General features: G+C 48.4%; 1 protein-coding gene across 1 annotated transcript in view; it reads left to right on the top strand.

Annotated features, from left to right (window-relative positions):
- The window catches only part of DNAH2 (dynein, axonemal, heavy chain 2), a 110,838-nt gene that overhangs the window by 41,915 nt on the left and 48,299 nt on the right, over nt 1-20,624 (top strand). The window contains exons 16-39 of the mRNA XM_010843209.1: nt 2-106; nt 302-449; nt 1,083-1,275; nt 3,938-4,138; nt 4,247-4,403; nt 4,711-4,885; nt 5,272-5,435; nt 6,955-7,116; nt 7,218-7,321; nt 8,298-8,454; nt 8,595-8,677; nt 8,767-8,947; nt 9,619-9,757; nt 12,240-12,457; nt 12,675-12,776; nt 13,101-13,226; nt 13,530-13,640; nt 13,939-14,127; nt 14,533-14,636; nt 14,736-14,925; nt 15,448-15,628; nt 16,623-16,750; nt 17,093-17,245; nt 17,875-18,000. Coding sequence (XP_010841511.1) covers nt 2-106; nt 302-449; nt 1,083-1,275; nt 3,938-4,138; nt 4,247-4,403; nt 4,711-4,885; nt 5,272-5,435; nt 6,955-7,116; nt 7,218-7,321; nt 8,298-8,454; nt 8,595-8,677; nt 8,767-8,947; nt 9,619-9,757; nt 12,240-12,457; nt 12,675-12,776; nt 13,101-13,226; nt 13,530-13,640; nt 13,939-14,127; nt 14,533-14,636; nt 14,736-14,925; nt 15,448-15,628; nt 16,623-16,750; nt 17,093-17,245; nt 17,875-18,000 — 3,597 coding nt within the window. The remainder of the gene's footprint in view (nt 1; nt 107-301; nt 450-1,082; nt 1,276-3,937; nt 4,139-4,246; nt 4,404-4,710; nt 4,886-5,271; nt 5,436-6,954; nt 7,117-7,217; nt 7,322-8,297; nt 8,455-8,594; nt 8,678-8,766; nt 8,948-9,618; nt 9,758-12,239; nt 12,458-12,674; nt 12,777-13,100; nt 13,227-13,529; nt 13,641-13,938; nt 14,128-14,532; nt 14,637-14,735; nt 14,926-15,447; nt 15,629-16,622; nt 16,751-17,092; nt 17,246-17,874; nt 18,001-20,624) is intronic.

Genomic DNA, 20,624 nt, shown 5'->3' with positions numbered 1-20,624 from the left:
GTTGGAACTGTCCAAGGCCATCAATGGGGATGGCAAGACTACCCCCAACCCACTCTTCCGAGTGCTTGTCATTTTGAAGAATGATCTTCAGGGAGGTGTGGCCCAGGTGGGTGGGAACCACTTTGCCCCAAACATCTGAAACCATCACACTTTGTCAGTTTCCGTTAATCCTTAGACTTGGCCCTAGGCTTTGGCTTTGTCCTACAGCCTCCAGGCCTGGTTCTGAGGTGTCCAGCCTGCCTAGTCCTGAACTCACCTCCTCCAGAGCCTGTGCTGAGCCCTCTCCCTGGTGCTCCCACAGGTGGAGTTCTCACCCACTCTGCAGACCTTGGCAAGTGTGGTCAATGACATCGGCAGCCACCTCTTCTCCACCATCTCCGTCTTCCGCCACCTCCCCGAAATTCTCATCAAGCGCAAGTTTCAGCGTGAGCCCATCCACACCATCGTGGGTGAGTAGGCGTCCAGTGCAGGGGTATCAAAAGCCTAGGACCAGATGAGGGAACTCCCTGGCAGTCCAGTGGTTAAGACGCTGCACGCGCTTCCAGTGCAGGAAGCGTGGGTTTGATCCCTTGTTGCAGAACTAGGATCCCACATGCCACATGCTGTGACCAAAAAAAGAAATTAATTGGAAACAAAAACCAAGCCCTAGGACCATGTGGAGCTAGGAGGAGAGACCAGGGCTGTTTCTAGACATACCTGGCCAGTTGTCTCCATGGATTTTGAAAACCCAGGTCAAGGTGCTGGATTGGGGAAGGGAAACAGGACACAGACAGGGGTCAAAATTAGGTGACTGATGCTCAAGGGGTTTGGAGTTTGGGGTGAGGAGACCCAGAAGGAATTGTTTGGGTAACAGGGCTGGGATGTAAGAGGCCTGGATACCAACACATGAGACATCTGAATCCCCCAGAACAGAGTCATTCTTTTACGTTCTGCTTCCTCCTTCATTTTCTACTACTCACATTTGAGTGTGTTTCTTTGGGGAAGTGATGTTGGAGGGGAGACTCTGGGGCAGTAGCCAGGGGCTGGGCTGGAGCTTGAGTCAGGGTGGAGGTTAGTGAGAAGTATTTTGCTGGGTCTTGAAGAGCGGGATGAGGACATCAAGAAGATCCAGGCCCAGATCAGCAGCGGCATGACCAACAATGCAAGCCTGCTGCAGAACTACCTCAAGACCTGGGACATGTACCGAGAGATCTGGGAGATCAACAAGGACTCCTTCATCCGCCGATACCAGCGCCTCAACCCGCCTGTCTCTTCCTTTGATGCTGACATTGCCCGGTAAGGAGCTGTGAGGATCATAGGAGGGGGTCTGGCCTGGAGACCGAGGGGTGGGGAGGAAATGAGAAGAAAGGCACTGGACCTTTGTTTCTTAAGGAGGTAGGGATCCAATGAGAGCTGGGAAAAAAAGAAACGTCAATTAGATTTTTTCCCCACCAATCTCTCTGCTGAAGCACCACATCAGCAATTTAGAGTTTCCATCAGTCTTCTCAAAAGAGCATATTAATAATGATTTATTATTATATGCTTAAAATTTATAAATGAGTCTAGAACGTTCTGTCATAGTCAGTTCATTTCAGTTCAGTTGCTCAGTCATGTCCGACTCTTTGCGACTCCATGGACCGCAGCATGCCAGGCCTCCCTGTCCATCACCAACTGCCAGAGTCTACCCAAACCCATGTCCATTGAGTCGGTGATGCCATCCAACCATCTCATCCTCTGTCATCCCCTTCTCCTCTTGCCCTCAATCTTTCCCAGCATCAGGGTCTTTTCGAATGAGTCAGCTCTTTGCATCAGGTGGCCAAAGTATTGGAGTTTCAGCTTTAGCATCAGTCCTTCCAATGAAGACTCAGGACTGATCTCCTTTAGGACTGACTGGTTGGATCTTGCAGTCCAAAGGACTCTCAAGAGTCTTCTCCAACACCACAGTTCAAAAGCATCAATTCTTTGGCACTCAGCTTTCTTTATAGTCCACCTCTCCCAGCCATACATGACTACTGGAAAAACCATAGCCTTGACTAGACGGACCTTTGTTGGCAAAGTAATGTCTCTGCTTTTTAATATGCTGTCTAAACCTAGACAGTATAACTTTCCTTCCAAGGAGTAAGCATCTTTTAATTTCATGGGTACAGTCACCATCTGCAGTGACTTTGGAGCCCCCAAAAATAAAGTCTGTCACTGTTTCCCCATCTATTTGCCATGAAGTAATGGGACCAGATGCCATGATCTTTGTTTTCTGAATGTTGAGCTTTAAGCCAACTTTTTGACTCTCTTCTTTCACTTTCATCAAGAGACTCTTTACAGTAAACTTTTTTTAAAAAAATACTTAAAAATCTTTCTGTCATCCCAGAACTCTATGTACACCTGTACAAATTCACACATTGTCATTCATATAATTAGAGTCTTAAGAAGTTAAGTTAATATGGAATCCATTTCTCACTTATGTTTGAGAGCATCATTAGAGTTTATGGCTTTTAGAAAGTAAAATATGCATGTGGTTAGTAACTTAAAAACCCTATAAAGCAATTATCCTCCAATTATAAGTAAATTAATTTAAAAAAACCCTAAAGAGATGTCAAATTAAAAATAAAAGACTTTTTACCGAAAAATAAAAAAGATTTAAGGGAAAAGTTGCTCTTGTGGGGAGTACCATAGGATCCCACTGGAAGAAGAGAGATGTTAAGGATCTGAAAGGTAAGAGATGTGAACAGTTTCATTTTAAAAGTGCAGACAGGAGTTAAATTGAAGAAGATTCTATTTTAAAAAATTATTTATTTAATTTACTTATTTTGGGCTTCACCAAATGGGCTTCAGCACATGGGCTTTCTCTTGTTTTGGTATGTGGGCTTAGTTGCTCCACAGCACATGTGATCTTAGTTCCCTGACCAGGGATTGAACCCACATCGCCTGCACTGGAAGGCAGGTTCTTAACTACTGAACCACCAGGGAAGTCCCTGAAGAAGATTCTTAAATTCTGATCTGAACCCTCATCTCTTTGTCCTCTCGTTATTCATTCATTTGTTCAAAAACCACCATTGTTTTATGGGTCATGAAGAATAAAAAAAAAAGAGCAAGTTTTTTCCTCCCAAGGGCTCTAGTGCAGTGGGAAAGACACAAATATTGCTGACAGAGCAGTGGCTGTGGAGTCTTGAGGAATGTTGAAATCCCGTCTCCACCATTTACCAGCCGTATAATCTTAGGTCGGTTCCTCTCATTCTCTGGGCCTCAGTTTTCTGTGAAATCGGTGTTGTACTATCAACCACAAAGGTTGTGAGGTTATTAAGTACACGTGGAAGCACCGTGTGAACTCTGAAGCCTGCAGGGGCTAACATGCTCATTGCTCTTGTATTGGCTTCCCTGTGATCAGCGCTGTGGGTGAGGCATGCAAGGTCCTGGGCGGTTCAGTGGAAGGAGAGAGAATGTCCAACTTGGGAATGTTAGAAGAGGAAGGACGTGGTTGAAAGGAGTGACTTTGGGGCTGGCCTTTTTGGAATGGGTAGGATGCCAGCAGGCAGAGATGGGCAGGGAGAGCGTGTTCACCAAATAGTGAGCATCCAGGAAGGAAGTCAGCGGGGGGCATTACGTACAGCGGCCACCATCATCCTCTCCACAGCCTCACGGGGTGGGTTCTGTTCTCATTGCCATGTTACAGATGAGGAGACTGAGGCTCGGAGCCGTTAAGTAACCTGCCTGAGGGCACAGAGCTAGTGAGCAGGACTGTGTGAACTCAGCCTAGATCTCTGTGCCTTGAAATCAGACCAAGGAGTCTGAAAGCAGTGGAGGGAAAAGGACACCATCACAGCAGTTTGCCCCGGGCAGGTTGAAGTGGGGAACACCCGGGGGCAGAAGGATGCTGGGTGGGCGGAAAATGCCACCCAGTCAGGGCATCCGGCACGTCTGCCAAGGAAAAGCCATCCTAGCGGGGATCTGTGGGCCCTTTCAGCTACACAGAGGTGGCTAATAATGTGCAGAAGGAGGAGACGGTCCTGAACATCCAGTTTGTGCTCCTGGACTGCTCGCACCTCAAGTTCTCTCTGGTGCAGCACTGCAACGAGTGGCAGAACAAATTCACGACCCTGCTCAAGGAGATGGCGGCCAGGCGGCTTCTGGAGCTGCACACCTACCTGGAGGAGAACTCGGAGAAGTATGTGGACGGGCCATCGGTGGGCGGGGGCACACTGGCTCAGGCCACCAGTTGGGGAGAGTAGGCCTGGCCTTCCCACCCACCCTCTCTCCCTTCCCCTGCCTGCAGAATCAGCCGCCCTCCCCAGACCCTGGAGGAACTGGGGGTCAGTTTGCAACTTATGGAGACCCTGCAGCACGAACTGCCCACCATGGAAACCCAGATCCCTCCCATTCACGAGCAATTTGCCATCCTTGAGAAGTACGAAGTGCCAGTCCAGGACGATGTGAGTTCCAGCGGCCCATCCTAGCCCCAGGCCCTTGGCTGTCAGGAGGGAGAGCAGAGAAGTGAGTGGGGGAGAAGGCGCAAGGCCCCAGAGACTCTGAGAGCCAAAGTTAATTTGTGTGCTCTTTCGGGTCAGCTGGAGGATTTCTGTCAGGCCCAGCAACTGTTCAATCTCTTTGGGCCTTGTTGCCCAAGAGCTTGGAACTTGGCCACAGACTCTGGTCTAGAGGATTGGAAAAGAGTTCTTCTGGGAGTTGGTGGGACAGGAAGAGCTCTGTGGGCTACCCTCTCCTTTGTGATGTCCCCAGGTGCTGGAAATGCTGGACAGTCTCGGTGGGGAATGGGTTGCCTTCCAGCAAACACTGCTGGACAGTGAACAGATGCTGAAGAAACACAAGGAGAAGTTCAAGACAGGCCTCATTCACTCAGCTGATGACTTCAAGAAGAAAGCACACAATCTTCTGGAAGAATTTGAAGGCAAAGGTACGCTTCTTGCAACCTTTCCTTCTGCTTTTCCCTTGTCTTGACCCAGTCTTTCAAAGTGTGGGTCCCAGGAAAGTGCCAAACAACGGAAAGAGCCAGGGACTGCTGTCAGTGATACACCTGTTGTCACTGAGTTTTGGCTGGAAGGCAGCAGCCCTGCTCACGTCTCCAGTTTTCTTACACCAGCTTTTCATCTCACTCATTACTGACTCTCCAGCCACAGTTAGTTTCAATGCATTCTTTTCAATGGGTCCCCTCTTGTTTTCCGTGTCTTGTGGGAAGAGAGAAGTGAGATTTATACACAAAGAGGTAGGTGAGCCACAATGGCCTTTCAGAGGACCTTGGCCTTAAGTGAGAATCTGAACCTCACCTTGGACACCCCACAGGCCCCTTCACCAGCAATGTGGGGCACCAGGCAGCCCTGGAGCAGATCGCCCACGTGCGGGCCATGCTGAACGCCATGCGGGAGGAAGAAAACCTCCTCCGTGCCAACCTGGGCATCTTCAAGATTGAGCAGCCAGCCTCCAAGGACCTGCAGAACCTGGAGAAGGTGGTGTGCCTAGCAAGGCCCTCATGGTGACCCAGGAGAGGGGGTAGGGGGCAGGAGAAGGGGTCCCATGGGCCTCAAAAAACACCTGGGACCAGGAAGATGGGTGCACGAGAAGCTTTTTTAAAAAATAGAGGTAAAACTCGGGTAGCAAAAGAGCCATTTTACAATGAACAGTTGAGTGGCATTCAGTACATTCACGATGTTGTACAGCCATCACTTATAATTCTACTATATTTTCATCACCCCCCAGAGAAAGGCTTTAGCAATCACACCCCACCCCGTTCCCTCTCCCCCAGCCCCTGTAGACCACTAATCTATTTTCTATGTACAGTTGACCCTTTAACAACACTGGGTTTGAACAGATAAGGCCCGCCTATACATGGATGTCTTACAGTAGTAAGTACTGTAATACTACACGCTGTGCGGTTGAATCCACAGCTGGGAAACTGTGGCTGTAGATAAACTGCAGATATGGAGGGCGGACTATAAGTTACACACAAATTTTCCACTGCATAGAGGGTTGGTGTCCCTAACCCTTATGGTTTTTAATGGTCAGCTGAACATGGATTTTTCCTATTCTGTATATTCCGTATACATGGAAGCATGCAATATGTGACTTTTGTGTATGGCTTCTTACATTTGTCTAATATTTTCAAGGATCATCCATGCTGCAGCATGGGTCAGTATCTCGTTCCTTTTTACGGGTGAATAATATTCCATTGTATGGATATACCACATTTGTTTATCCATTAACCTGTCAATGGGCATTTGGGTTGTTTCCACTTTTTAGCTACTGTAAGGAGTGCTACTCTGACTATGCCTGTACTTGGCGTATGTTTGAGTTCCCATTTCCAATTCCTGTGGGTATGGACATAGGAGTGGACTTGCTGATCACATGGTAACTCTGTGTTTAACTTTTTGAGGAACCTCCAAGCTGTTTTCCACAGCAACTGCACCATTTTATGCTCCCCCAGCAGCATACAAGGGTTCCTATTTCTCCACATCCTTGTCAACACTTCTCCCTTTATTTTTGGCCCTAGTCATTCTGGTGGGTGTGAAATATCTCCCTGTGGTTTTGATTTGCATGTCCCTACTGACTAATGAACTTCCCTGGTGGCTCAGACGGTAAAGCGTCTGTCTACAATGCGGGAGACCCTGGTTCGATCCCTGGGTCGGGAAGATCCCCTGGAGAAGGAAATGGCAATCCACTCCAGTACTATTGCCTGGAAAATCCCATGGACACAGGAGCCTGGTAGACTACAGTCCATGGGGTCACAAAGAGTCGGACATGACTGAGCAACTTCACTTCACTGACTAATGGCATTGAGGATCTTTTCAAGTGCTTGTTCCTTGAGGCTCTCTTAAAGCAAGAGAGTGGGGAAAAAAGTGTGAACTGAGGAGGAGGCAACTCTGTTTTGCTGGGAGGGAAGATCTCCTGAGGATGAGAGGAGGCATTTGTCAGGGAGAAGGAGGGTGGGAGTTGCCTGACTCTGTCACCCGTCTGGTCTGGGCCCCAAAGGAGCTGGACGCGCTGCAGCAAGTCTGGGAAATCACCCGAGACTGGGAGGAAAACTGGAACCAGTGGAAGGTGGGCCGGTTCCTGACCCTGCAGACAGAGGCCATGGAGACTATGGCCCATGGGCTGTTTCGCCGCCTCACTAGACTGGCCAAAGAGTACAAGGTGTGTGAGGCGAGGGTGGAAGGCCTCGGGCAGGAGACTGAGGAAGGCGGGCTGTGCTGGAAAGGAGGGCAGGTCTCCTGATGTCTTTTGCTTTTGCTCAGGACCGAAACTGGGAAATTATTGAAACCACTCGCTCCAAAATAGAGCAGTTCAAGAGGACCATGCCGCTCATCTCGGACCTGCGAAACCCTGCCCTTCGAGAGCGGTGAGGCTGCCCCTCACACCCTGGTCTGTCCTGGCCTGGTTCTCCCGGTTGTTCCCTCCATCGCGTTCCCACCTCGCTCTGCTCCTCTGCCCACCAACACACACCCTGAAGGAGGCTTCCCAAGAGCCCATTGCCTTCCCCTGTCACACTGTTCTGGGTTCTCTGGCCTTCTTGGCTCTTTCCCCTCTGTCTCCTTTCAATTTATGTTGTCTATCATAGGTCTACTTTATGTCTTCTGTCCCACAAAAGCCTGAATTTTGTAGTCCAAATCTAACATTTGTCCTTTAGGGTTTTTACTTTTGTGCCTTAAGAGGCCCTCGCAATCCCAGAGCTGTCAATGCAGTATCTCCGTACTCTCTTCGCATACTTTATAATTTTGCTTCTCAAGTTTAATTCTTTTAATGCATCTGGAACTTATCATGTTATAGAGGAGGATTTTGAAACTGTTGAGGCTAGCATAGACTATTTCATATGTGGTGTTTTAATAATTGTATATCCATTTAGGAGTAAATAGTTTTACTTCTTTTATATTGCCTCTAGCATGATGTTTTTGGCAGCGCTTCACTAATATCTATTATACGATAAAGTATAACCTAACCACTTTATTTGCTTAAGTTATTTAACCTCGCTAAGCCTCAATTTCTTCACCTATAAATGGAATAACATTTATAGAGTGACCACGAAAATGAAATGCCTCATGTAGAGCACTTGGCCCAGCACCTCATCTCTAGTAAACCTGCGATCATCCATCTGAACTCCTTTTCTAGAGTCAGCAGCTCAATCTCTGTATTCCCCACAGTGCCTAAAACGGGATCTTAGAGCCTATTTAGGAAATATCTGTTGAATCTCGGATTAATAAAGGCACGGAATCATAACATCCCAATGGAAGAAAGCTAGGGAGCAATGCTCACACTTCCTGGTAGGCCTTGCTGACTTTTTGTCCCCAGCTGATCTGACCTTTTGTCCCCGGCTGCAGGCACTGGGATCAGGTCAGGGATGAGGTCCAACGTGAGTTTGATCAGGAATCAGAAAGCTTCACCTTGGAGCAGATCGTGGAGCTTGGGATGGATCAGCATGTAGAGAAAATTGGGGAGATCTCTGCCTCAGCCACCAAAGAGCTGGCTATAGAACTGGTATGACAGAGTCCTCTCCCATACTCCCCTGTTTCCTCAGCTTTCTGGAGCAAAGGCTTCCAGCTTTTCATGATCCAAGGGTCCTTCCCAGCTCCTGTTACCCTTGGGGACTAAATACCTGATTGATATGTCCCCCACAGGCGTTACAGAACATTGCCAAGACCTGGGATGTGATTCAGCTTGACATAGTGCCCTACAAGGATAAGGGCCATCACCGACTCAGGTGGACAAGGCTGTGGGGCCTGGGCTGCGGAGTGGGGACCAGGTTTGGCAGGTGGGGATAGACTATGATTCTGATACTTTTCACCCCAGAGGGACAGAAGAAGTATTCCAGGCCCTGGAAGATAACCAGGTGGCTCTGTCTACCATGAAGGCATCTCGCTTTGTCAAGGCCTTTGAGAAAGATGTGGACCACTGGGAGCGCTGCCTCTCCCTCATCTTGGAAGTGATTGAGATGGTGCTCACAGTGCAGCGTCAGTGGATGTACCTCGAGGTTAGGATCACCACCTGAGCTCTCCCTATATCCTGTTTTGGCTCCTTTCTTTGCAGAGGATCTAGATAGTTGCCCTATTATCAGCTCCATTGTCCCACCTCTAAAGCCACTTTTCATCTAGGACCTAAGCATCTGACCCTGAGCTCTTACCTCTCATCTTCAGCTTCCTCCTTGAAAAGCCTTTGTTCTCCTTCCATTTTTCTTCTTGAACCCATATACCTGGCCTCCCAATCCCAAGTTTGGTTCTAGAACCTAGACATCCCTTTGGTTCTTTTTTTATTTTTATTTTTAATTTTACTTATTTATTTATTTTTGGCTGTGCTGAGTTGTCACTGCTGCATGGGCTGCTCTCTCGTTGCGGTGCTCAGGCTTCTCATTGCAGCAGCTTCTCTTACTGTAGAGCACAGACTCTAGGGCACTTGGGCTCAATAGTCATGGCTCCCTGGCTCAGTCACTCGGTGGCATGTGGGATCTTCCCAGACCAGGGACCGAACTCGTGTCTCCTGTGTTGGCAGGTGGATTCTTTACCACTGAGCCACCAGGGACCCCCTCACCCTTTGGTTCTGATGCTTCTTCTCTTTCATTGATTGTCTCTCCTGGTCTAAGCACAGAGAGCAGAGAGTGGAGAGGGTATGGGAAACAGCCTCTCACACCCTTTATTGGCCCTTCAGAACATCTTCCTGGGAGAGGACATCCGGAAGCAGCTGCCCAATGAATCAGGCTTATTCGACCAAGTCAATGGCAACTGGAAGGCCATTATGGACCGGGTGAACAAGGACCCCAATGCTCTCCGGAGCACCCACTATCCAGGTCTGAGCCCTGACACAGCCTCGGCGGGTGCTCTGTGTGTGTGAGGTCATGGCCACATGCTTCATGTTTTTTTTAAGTTTTAAAAAGAATTTTATTTATTTTTGGCCATGCTAGGTCTTCATTATTGCATGGCTTTTCTCTAGTTGTGGGGAGCAGGGGCTACTTTCCTGTTGTGTAGCATAGGCTGTAGGCGCAAGGGCTTAGTAGCTGTGGCTCCCTGGCTCTAGAGCACAGGCTCAGTAGTTGTGGCGAAGGGGCTTAGTTGCCCCTTGGCTTGTGGGATCTTACTGGATCAGGGATCAAACCCATCTCTCCTGCATTGGCAGGTGGATTCTTTACCACTGAGCCACCACGGAGGCCCCACATGCTTCATTTACTGAAAGACTGACCATTGTACCCAACTGTCCTAAGCATTACATAGTAGTTCTGTAGATTAAACTCAACACATATTTGAGCAGAGTACAGTAGAGCAGTGAAGAGGATGAAAAATGGAATGAGACAGACTTGAGTTCAAAATCCTGCCTTCCTGATTGCATGCCTTCAGGCAGCTTGTTTCCTCCATCCTGCAGCTTCCTTGCCTGTAGTATATGTGTGTGTGTGTCAGGGGCGGGGAGTGTATTTTATTTTACCTTTTATTTTGGCCCTGCCAGAGGGAAGATGTAGGATCTTAGTTCCCCAACCAGGGATCAAACCCGTGGCCCCAACATTGGGAGTGTGGAGTCTTAAGTACTGGGCTGCCAGGGAATTCCCACAGTGAGGGGTTAATGATAGCTATTTCTTGGGGTCTTTGTGAGGATAATAAAGGAGTGTGTAGCACTCAGTGCAGTGTCTAGCATAAAGGTAGTGCTGTTATTAGCACTGTGTCTCAAAAAACTCTGATTAAGGAATCACTCTTCTTCTCTATGTGGTTCATTCAATCAGATGATGTAGGTAAATGAGATAATGCAGATAAAGCACTTATCCCATTAAATGGCACAGAGAAAATCTTTGGTTACTAGGCGCTATTGTTATTACCTTGACTTTAATTGGTTTGTTATTAATAGAACTAGTCTTTAATGTAGACACTTTGGTAGACATGGGGATTGGGTAAGGAGATGGGGGGAGATGTACGCATACATGGTGAGGTCTGGTTATTTGTGGTCAACAGGGGTAAAGAACCAGAAAGTCAGGTTGGGCAATGGATGCGCGGGTAGATAGCCTGAGAAGAGTTTTGGCAGGGGATACGGAGGACCTGTTTATTTGCCTGGGCCAATCTAACAATTGAAAAATTTTCCCAAGAACCTTAACTCTACACAAAAACACTTTATTTCAATTACTCTGATAATATATAAATATTAGGATGTGCAAAATTGAGTGAGAACTTGAATTTTTATTAATAATATTTGAGATAATTGACATAATTACATTTTAGAAGAATGTATACTGCTACTGTTAAGTCAATGTATAAGCAGAGCCATGAAAACAACACTCTTTCTTGGTTGAACACACAGAACAAACCCATGTTGTCTATGGCTACCAGGTCTCCTTGTGGTCTCCAGGGGCTTCTCAGGTGGTCATTCAAAGGCTCTAATGGCTTGTAGACCCTGTCCTAGAAGGCCTGAGGGTCACCTTGGAGTTCAGACTCTAGGGCATCCATAGTTTCTTCATAAAGCTAGAAACTGGGAAGACCAGGGGATAAGCCAATCAAAATCTAACTCTGGGAGGAAACTAACATTATTGAGAACCTATAGATGTGAACACAGTTTATTTTATATCTTGAATTATTCTTTGAGGTGGATCTTATTACTATTTTACAAAGAGGTAAAACCTCCCTGAGGTTAACTGACATGCTAATTAATGAAAGACCCACATCTGCCTCCCAGTCAGGTGCATTTATTTTTTTGTACCATGTAGCTTGCAGACTTAGCAGCAGCAGCTTGCAGATCTTACTTCCATGACCAGGGGTTAAACCTGTGCCCCCTGCCATGGAAGCTCAGTGTATTAACCACTGGACTTCCAGGGAATTTCCTCTAGTACTCTTTTCACTCTATCACGAGGAACACCGGCAGTCCCAGTGATGGTGGACCTTTTTCATTGTGCACATGTGATGTGTATTTAAATCTAATGATTTAACTTGCTGAATTGTTTATGGGCAGAACAAGTCTCTCACTTTCAGAAGCTCTTGGGATGACTGGCAGAGTCCCCACTTCTTTGGTGGAAAGAGACTGATGGGATATGTAGTTATATTAATGGAATCACATATGCATAATTAATTATAATGTATAATATGTACCATAGTGTATAATGAACACTTAATAATGAGTTCATGAGGAGGATGGGAAAAGAGTGATTAGGGGACACTTCTCTGCTTCCAAAAACCATATGGCAGTCTGCACCCCAGCATTCACGAGCTGGCAGAGTGGGTATGGTTGGAGGCTCCATATCTACTCAGGGCAATGGTAAAAGGGCCATGACCAATGTCACTCACTGTTCTCCTCCCCAGGCCTCCTGGACACGTTGATAGAAATGAACACAATCCTTGAAGACATCCAGAAGTCCCTGGATATGTATTTAGAGACCAAGCGCCATATTTTCCCCCGCTTCTACTTCTTGTCCAATGATGACCTCCTGGAGATTCTGGGCCAGTCCCGCAATCCGGAGGCTGTGCAGCCACACCTCAAAAAATGCTTTGACAATATTAAACTGCTGAGAATGCAGAAGGTTCGTGGAAGTGGCCACGACGGGCAGGAGGGTGGGGGAGGGATGGTGACATCAGTGAGTTCATGGCCTCCGAGGAGACCATGCCCCTCCAAGAGGAGGGGGATAGTAATGATTCTGGGCATCTGGGACAGAATTTTCTAGAACTGGTAATATAGAGGGGGAGGTGGGAGGAGCAGAAATGACCCCCAAAGGGCTCAACAGCTTCCTGCTTCTGCAGGTTGGGGGACCCGGCAGCAAATGGGAAGCGTTGGGAATGTTCTCGGGTGACGGTGAATACATCGATTTCCTCCACCCAGTGCTTCTGGAAGGGCCTGTGGAGGTGAGCTGTGGCCAGGGACTAAGAAGAAAGCTCGTTCTTCTAACTTTGCTGGCTCTATAAGGAGAGACCATCTCTGTGAAGGGGCCTTAGTCACTTTGTGCCTCCCACCTGCCATGCCTAAAACTCTAACCTCCACCATGCTCTCCTGAAAGTCCATCTGACCCCGGTCTCCATCCCCCTCAGGGATTTGATCCAGCCGCTACCCAGCTTCCGCTTTTCTCTAGGGCCCCAGAGCCCCGGGGTCCTCCTTCCCAATCACCTTTGCTCTGGGCACTCTTTACTCTGGCCCCAAGGCCCAGCCATCCTGTTCTCGCCTCCCCCCAGTCCTGGCTTGGCGATGTGGAGCGGACCATGAGGGTGACCCTCCGGGACCTTCTCCGGAACTGTCGCCTGGCCCTCAAGAAATTTCTCAACAAGAGGGACAAGTGGGTGAAGGAGTGGGCTGGCCAGGTGAGCTGGGGTCAGTAGAAATGAGGGAACAAGGAGGACGGAGCCACAAGGGAGCAGCCAGTGTAAAGACAGAGTCTAGAGTCACCCAAAAGGCAGGTGTCCTGCCCCCTGTCCTGGGCTGTGACCCAGAAGCCTGCATGCTGGACTCTTAGCTCCTAACTTAGGCCCATGTCCACCCTCCAGAACAGGTCAAGCGTATTGAGAGGGGAAGCACCTGGTCCCGAATGAGCCAGGATATGGGAGCTGGGCTGTGTGGGTGGCCAGGAATGGGCCTTTGGAATAGAGCCTCCATACGTGCCCCAGATGGTGATCACCGCCAGTCAGATCCAGTGGACAGCCGACGTTACCAAGTGCCTGCTGACAGCTAAGGAGCGGGCAGACAAGAAGATCCTCAAGGTCATGAAGAAAAAGCAGGTGGGGAAACACCACCAGAATGACAAGGGCCTGGCGTCAGAGCTGGAAGGAGGGGCTGATCAATTGGAGTGAGAATTAGCAATGAGCTGGTGGGAAGGGGTCAGAATGGGGTGCATTATGGGAGATGTCCAGCGAGGAGAGGTCGGGTGGGTCAGAAGTATGTCTCCCTGGGCTGAAGTTGAGGGTCAGGAACTGCAGTGGCGGTGGGGTCAGCATCAAAGCTGGAAGAACGAGGCTGGGACAAAAGCGATTAGGGTTTGGTGGCTCAGCCCACCTTCTCCGCTGCCTCATTCCACAGGTGTCAATACTGAATAAGTACTCTGAGGCCATCAGGGGGAACCTGACCAAGATCATGCGCCTTAAAATTGTGGCCCTGGTGACTATAGAAGTCCACGCCCGGGATGTGCTGGAGAAGCTTTATAAGAGTGGCCTCATGGATGTCAGCTCCTTCGACTGGCTCAGCCAACTGCGCTTCTACTGGGAGAAGGTGCAAAGGGCCAGCTTCCCATTCTCATACCCTAAACCCGATACTGACGCTTTGATGAAATTCATGTTCTCTAAAGAGTAATATCTCAGCCCAGCCCTCAGTCCTCTCCCATCACCCTAATCCAGCTGGTAACTCTCTCTTGGATCTGCCACATCAGGAATGGCAAGAGCCATGTTTCCAGGGAATACCCACTCTAAGTGTTCCTTAATCAGCAGCTGCTGCCATGGACTGGGCTAGACACGTGCAGTGCAATTGCCAGTTTCCATCTGAGCTGTATACCCATTCCTCCTTCCAACTCTAAACGGAGCCCCCAGTCTTCTCCCTGATGCTTCCAGCCCCCCTCTCAGCCACAGCCCTGACTCTCCCTCCATGCCCACCTCTCTCTTACTCTGCCCTGTTTCCCAGGATCTCGATGACTGTATGATCCGTCAGACCAACACACAGTTCCAGTATGGTTATGAGTACCTGGGTAACTCTGGCCGGCTCGTCATCACCCCCCTAACCGACAGGTCGGCCGTGGGGAATGAATAGGGTGCTTGGGGTGGGGCCAGTGAATGCTGAGCCAAGGCTTCTAGGAGTCTGGCCTGAATCCTGTCCTCCACTCACAGGTGTTACATGACACTGACCACGGCCCTGCACCTGCATCGAGGTGGATCCCCCAAAGGTCCTGCGGGCACAGGGAAGACTGAGACGGTCAAGGACCTGGGCAAGGCCCTCGGCATATACGTTATCGTGGTCAACTGCTCCGAGGGCCTGGACTATAAGTCCATGGGCCGGATGTACTCAGGCCTGGCTCAGGTCAGCATCCTGCCAGCCTGGCCAGGAGGCCCCCTCCATATCTTTTAGTTTCAGAAAATCAGCTGAAGCCCAGATCTGGTTCAGTGCCCTGTAACTGATGACACTGCATCACCTCAGTTAGGTCTTACAACTGGGGAAGTCCCTGCGTTTCCCTGAGCTTCACTTTGCTTATTTGCAAAATCAGAAGGTTATGTAAGGATTCAGTAAGAGAACTAGTGCATGCTGGGGGCGCTCAACACCCACAAGTTTCCTACCCTGCTCTCTTTCCTACCCATGACTCTCAGGCATTCTCCTAGATCCTTCCTGTCTGATGGAAAGCTTTGGCCAGAAACTACAAAACTACAATAGCCCCTTCTCACACACACGCACACATGCACACTTGCACACATTCATTTTAGAGGCCGCTGTTCCTAGCCAAACACTTCAGGGGGAGGATAGGTTAGTCCCAGTTTCTAGTTTTTCCCAGTCCGGGGTCACTTGTCTTCCTCCCAGCAACTCTGCCCCTCCTCCCCACAACTACAGACGGGTGCCTGGGGCTGCTTTGATGAATTTAACCGCATCAATGTGGAGGTGCTGTCGGTGGTGGCCCAGCAGATCCTGTCCATCCTCTCTGCCCTGGCTGCCGGCCTCACCCGCTTCTATTTCGAGGGCTTTGAAATCAATCTGGTGTGGTCCTGTGGGATCTTCATCACCATGAACCCTGGTAAGGGCCTGGGAGTAGAGTAGATGGGGCTCCTGGGGGCAAATGTCTGCGCATCTTCCCTCTCCCCCACCCCAGGCCAGTGCATTTAGCCAAGTGCAATGCTGCTAAAGGCAACAAAGTGTGAGAAAAGGATGAACACATGCATTTCTAGGAGAAGGGGAAGCAACTTTACTGTCTTTCCTAAAGGGATTAGTGTTGGCTCGGGTGCATAGATGTCATCCTAGTCTTTCAAGGTACTTAGCTTTTTTCTTCTGTTGAACTAGCTCCTAGAGTTCTGGTCTATCTGCCATCCCTTTTGCCAGATGAGAGAACCTCCCTGAAGTGCAGGGCCTAGGGTCTCTCATCACTGTTGCCTAGGAACAGCTCTGTGGGTAGGATCTAGGAGAAAACAGGAAAGGGCTTCCGCACTAAAAGAATCAGATAAACAGCTGTGATTTCTATTAGCACCGAGTGAGTTATATTGGGTCAGCCGCATTCTATTAGCACCGAGTGAGTTATATTGGGTCAGCCACAAAGTTCATTCAGGTTTTTCCATAACATCTTAATGAATAAACCTGAACAAACTTCTTGGCCCACCCAATCCATGAAACTTGGAGAGAGGGGAACAAGACAGCTCTGTAATTTGAGTCTGAAGCAGGGCCTTGTGGCAAGTAAGGAAAGGGCCAGGGGTAGGAAAGAAGAGCAGAGAGGTGTAGGAAAAGCCAGGGCCGAGATGAGAGAGGAAGAGATCTTGGAGTTGAAGCTGGGGAGAGGGCTCAGGATGAAGCAGAGAATGGGGAGAATGGGATTGATGGGGAAGTAGGTCTTTGGGAAGCAGTGTCCCCTGGAGAAGGGAATGGCTACCCACTCCAGTATTGTTGCCTGAGAATCCACGGACAGAGGAGCCTGAGAGGGTTTCAGAGTTCATAGGGTTTCAAAGAGTTGGACACGACTGAGCGATCAACACTTTTGCTTACTCTTTCATGGATTCTGAATACGTGGTGCTGTTTTCCAGGCTATGCTGGGCGCACAGAGCTTCCTGACAATCTTAAATCCATGTTCCGGCCAATTGCCATGGTAGTGCCCGACTCTACACTTATTGCAGAAATCATTCTTTTTGGGGAAGGCTTTGGCAACTGCAAGGTATTCTGATTATCTCTTGTCTCCAATACTTTATTTCTCATCCATGATTACCCTCTGGGCCCAAGAAACCCCCCTCCCCCAAAGTCCTCACAATCATTTTATCCTACAAGAAATGTACCTGACTCTCAGTAGGATATGGGGGCAGGAGAAGCCAGAGGAGAGAGGTCTTCCCTCTATGACACCACTGGTCCTTGATGGCACAATTCACAAGATCTTCCCATCCTTTGTCCCCCAGTTGCTTCATGCCCAGGCACCCACCTTCTTGTATCTGTAACTGTCCCTACACGAAGCAGAGGGATTTATGGGGAAATGGATGGTTCCTTCCTCTGTTTTGGCCTCCAGGTTCTGGCCAAGAAGGTGTACACGCTTTACTCGCTGGCTGTGCAGCAGCTCTCCAGACAAGACCACTATGACTTCGGCCTGCGTGCCCTCACCTCCCTCCTGCGCTATGCTGGCAAAAAGCGCCGCCTGCAGCCCGACCTGTCTGATGAAGAGGTAGACTGAGGACGCCGTCTTGACCCTTAACCACCACCATCACTGGTCCTCTGCAGCTTCACTGGAGTTTTTCACATCCTTACTTTCCCTCAATCAGTTTTCCCACTCTTCCAGCCCTCCTTGGTGTTGCCCAAGTTCCACCTGTCCTGTTGCTCAAGACTAGCTTGGGTGTATCCATTGTTCTTCTTTCTTATTGATTTATTTTTGGCTGTGCTGGCTCTTCATTGCTGCATACGAGCTTTCCCTAGTTGTGGTGAGTGGGAGCTATTCTTTGTTGCCGTGCATGGGCTTCTCATTGTGGTGGCTTCACTTGTTGTGGAGCACAGTCTTTACATGCCTGGGCTTCAGTAGTTGCACTCGGGTTCAGTAGTTCTGACTCCCAGCCTCTAGAATGGGGGCTCCAGTAGTTGTGGTCCTTAGGCTTAGTTGCTCCATGTCTTGTGGTATCTTTCCAGACTAGGGATCAGATGCATGTCCTCTGCAATGGCAGGCAGACTCTGGTTCACTGTACCACCAGGGAAGTCCTCCCTTGTTCTTAGCTCCGGCTTCTCACCCCTCTAGAGAGGAAAGGCCTAATGAAGAGCTGGGCCCTGGCTCCTCCAGCCTGAGTCTCTGTCTTTTCCCTCCAGGTTCTGCTGCTCTCAATGAGAGATATGAATATTGCCAAGCTGACTTCCGTCGACGTGCCCCTCTTCAATGCCATCGTGCAAGATCTGTTCCCCAGCATCGAGCTGCCGGTCATTGACTACGGCAAGGTATTTGATCCCCAAGACTCTCCCTGACCTCTTGTGTGAATGTGGATCCTGTGGTGTCCTGGGAACAAGACACCTGGCTTCCAGGCCTTGTTCTGCCCTTCGCTGGCTATCCATTCAACTGGCTATGACTTTGAGCAAGATGGTTACCCTTTCTTTGGGCTACTTTATCTATAAAGTGGGACTCCCTGGTGGTTAGTGAATGACACAAATGTATTCCAACACTCTACATTCTCCCCTCAACTCCCCAGGCCCCAACTCACCTGCTCAAGGACTTTTACTCATCAGTTCCTTGACTTCATGGAGATCTCTGGTCCACTGGCCTTTCTACTTTATACCCGTCGGCCCTCTTCTGTCTCTGCCTCTCTCCTCTTTCAGGGAGTTTTGAGGAGAGACTGCTAGGAGCTGTTTGATAAGGGAGAAGGGTGGAATGGAAAGGGCCAGGGGAGGAGAATTCTAGAATGTGTAGGAATTTTCTTCTCTGGCAATATGGCAGTTTAGATATCCTGAGTGATCCTTTCCATTGAAACCACTAAAATGCTGTATAAAAACATAAAAACACACCTTTTAAAATGTATTGCTAAACTGGCAAGAAAGAAAGAATTCTGGGATGAGGAGGGGAAGTAAAAGCAGGGAGGCAAGTGAATTAATTGCAAAGCTGGCTTTCTCCCTGAAAGGTTTTGTTGCACGTAAGACACTGAGCAAAGGAGATAAAGCAGCTCGGGTTTTGAGGTGTAACAGAAAACCCAGTCGTGCGTAGACTTTGGCCCACAAGGGAAAACACCTTCAGTAAGTGGGAAAGTGAGAAACCCACCACTGAGGAGGGTCCGTACAGTAAAGAAACTTGCTTGTCACGACCACTGGCAGTGAGAGGAATGGGCGGAATCTCCTTTGAGACTTCCTAACCTTGAGTCAGCCCTCACATGGCTTCTGGTCATCATGTATTTTACTGTGTACTCCCCCCAGATCTCAAATTTAGAATTTAATTTGAAGTATTTCCAGGTTGTTAGTGTCTCCCCCAAGCGACTGGCAGAAACAAATGCAAATTATTTCTAGAAGAATGAAACTTCAACTTAAAAGCCCAAAGAAGTCTCGTAAAAGCCTAAGAAAATGAGCAACTTCTGGTCAAAAATCACAAAACAAACAAGGAAACAAGATATCATGAAGGGAAGCCAGAGAACAACAAAACAGTGCAATCAGACCCACAAAGACTACAGATATGGACAATAATCAGCACAGAATTCTAAAAGTACCTACATTTAGTATGTTTAAAGAAATAAGAGAGAAGTTTGAAACTGTGATCCAGGAACAAGATACTTCTAAACAGAGTAGACTTGAAAAGAACCAATAGAATTGCTACAAATGAAAACATATACTTGAAATTTAAAAAACCCAACAACTTCATTATATTCAGAGAGGACTTCTAAGTAAAAAGGTGGATTAAAAACAATTTTGTTTCCTTTTGAAAACCTGCTGCAACTACTCTGAAGGGATGTTTTTTAAAAAAGGCATCTATACCAGGAAGGATGGGGTGAATGAGAGAGGTGATAACAACAGAAGTATAGACATAGGAAATAAATGAATCAAGTAGTGACTTGTGTTGTGACTCTCAGCAAACCTGAGAAGCTGGAAGTAGGGAGAATTGTTAAGTAGGAAGTAGGTGTTGGGGGTGCTAGTCCTCAGTCACTTAGTCGTGTCTGACTCTGCAATCCTGTGGACTGTGGACTGTAGCCTGCCTGTGGACTGAGCTACAAGGGAAGCCCAAGAATAGTGGAGTGGGTAGCCTATCTTTCTGTCCATGGGATTTCCCTGGCAAGAGTACGGGAGTGGGTTGCCATGCACTCCTCCAGGGGGTCTTCCTGGCCCAGGGATTGAACACATGTCTCCTGCATTGCAGGTGGACTCTTTACCGCTGAGCCACCGAGTAAAGGAATTAGACTTGTGGAAGCCCAAGAATACTGGAGTGGGTAGCCTGTTCCTTCTCCAAGGGGATCTTCCTGACCCAGGAATTGAACCAGGGTCTCCTTCTTTGCAGGCGGATTCTTTACCAACTGAGCTATCAGGGAAGCCCACTGATTAAAGGGGATGTAGCTAAAATAAGAAGGATTGGAGGCAAACTGTCTCGGGAGCAGGTCTCCCCTTCTCTGTGTCCCTGGATGGCTGTCCCTTTCCCACTTTGGCAGAAGACTAGAGGGTAAAAATAGTAGGTCTCTGGTTTGGGGGACACAAAATATAGTTGAGGAAAGGAGAAAACCCTGTTAAAAATGGAGATTAAGAAACTTTCCTGGTGATCCAGTGGCTAAGACTCTGCACTCCCAATGCAGGGGGTTGGGGTTCAATCCCTGGTCAGGGAGCTAGATCCCACATACCACAACCAATGAGCCAGTGTGCTGCAACAAGACATGGCTCAGCCAAGTAGATAAATTTTTTTTTTAATTAAAAAAAAAAACTTGGGGTATGATGCTTAATACACATACACACACATAAATACACACAAACATGATAATACAACTAATTCTCAGACAGTGGAAGGAAGTAGTAGAAGTGAGGCCTCTTAGTGTATTTGAGAGATACAAGTAAAATGCTGCATATGTTTGAAATTATTTGGTTCCATTGGCTGTGTATTT

This window comes from Bison bison, unplaced genomic scaffold (genome assembly GCF_000754665.1).
Source record: "Bison bison bison isolate TAMUID 2011002044 unplaced genomic scaffold, Bison_UMD1.0 scf7180017864180, whole genome shotgun sequence".
NCBI classification, from domain to species: Eukaryota; Metazoa; Chordata; class Mammalia; order Artiodactyla; family Bovidae; genus Bison; species Bison bison.
This window is presented reverse-complemented; position numbering and strand designations above follow the sequence as displayed.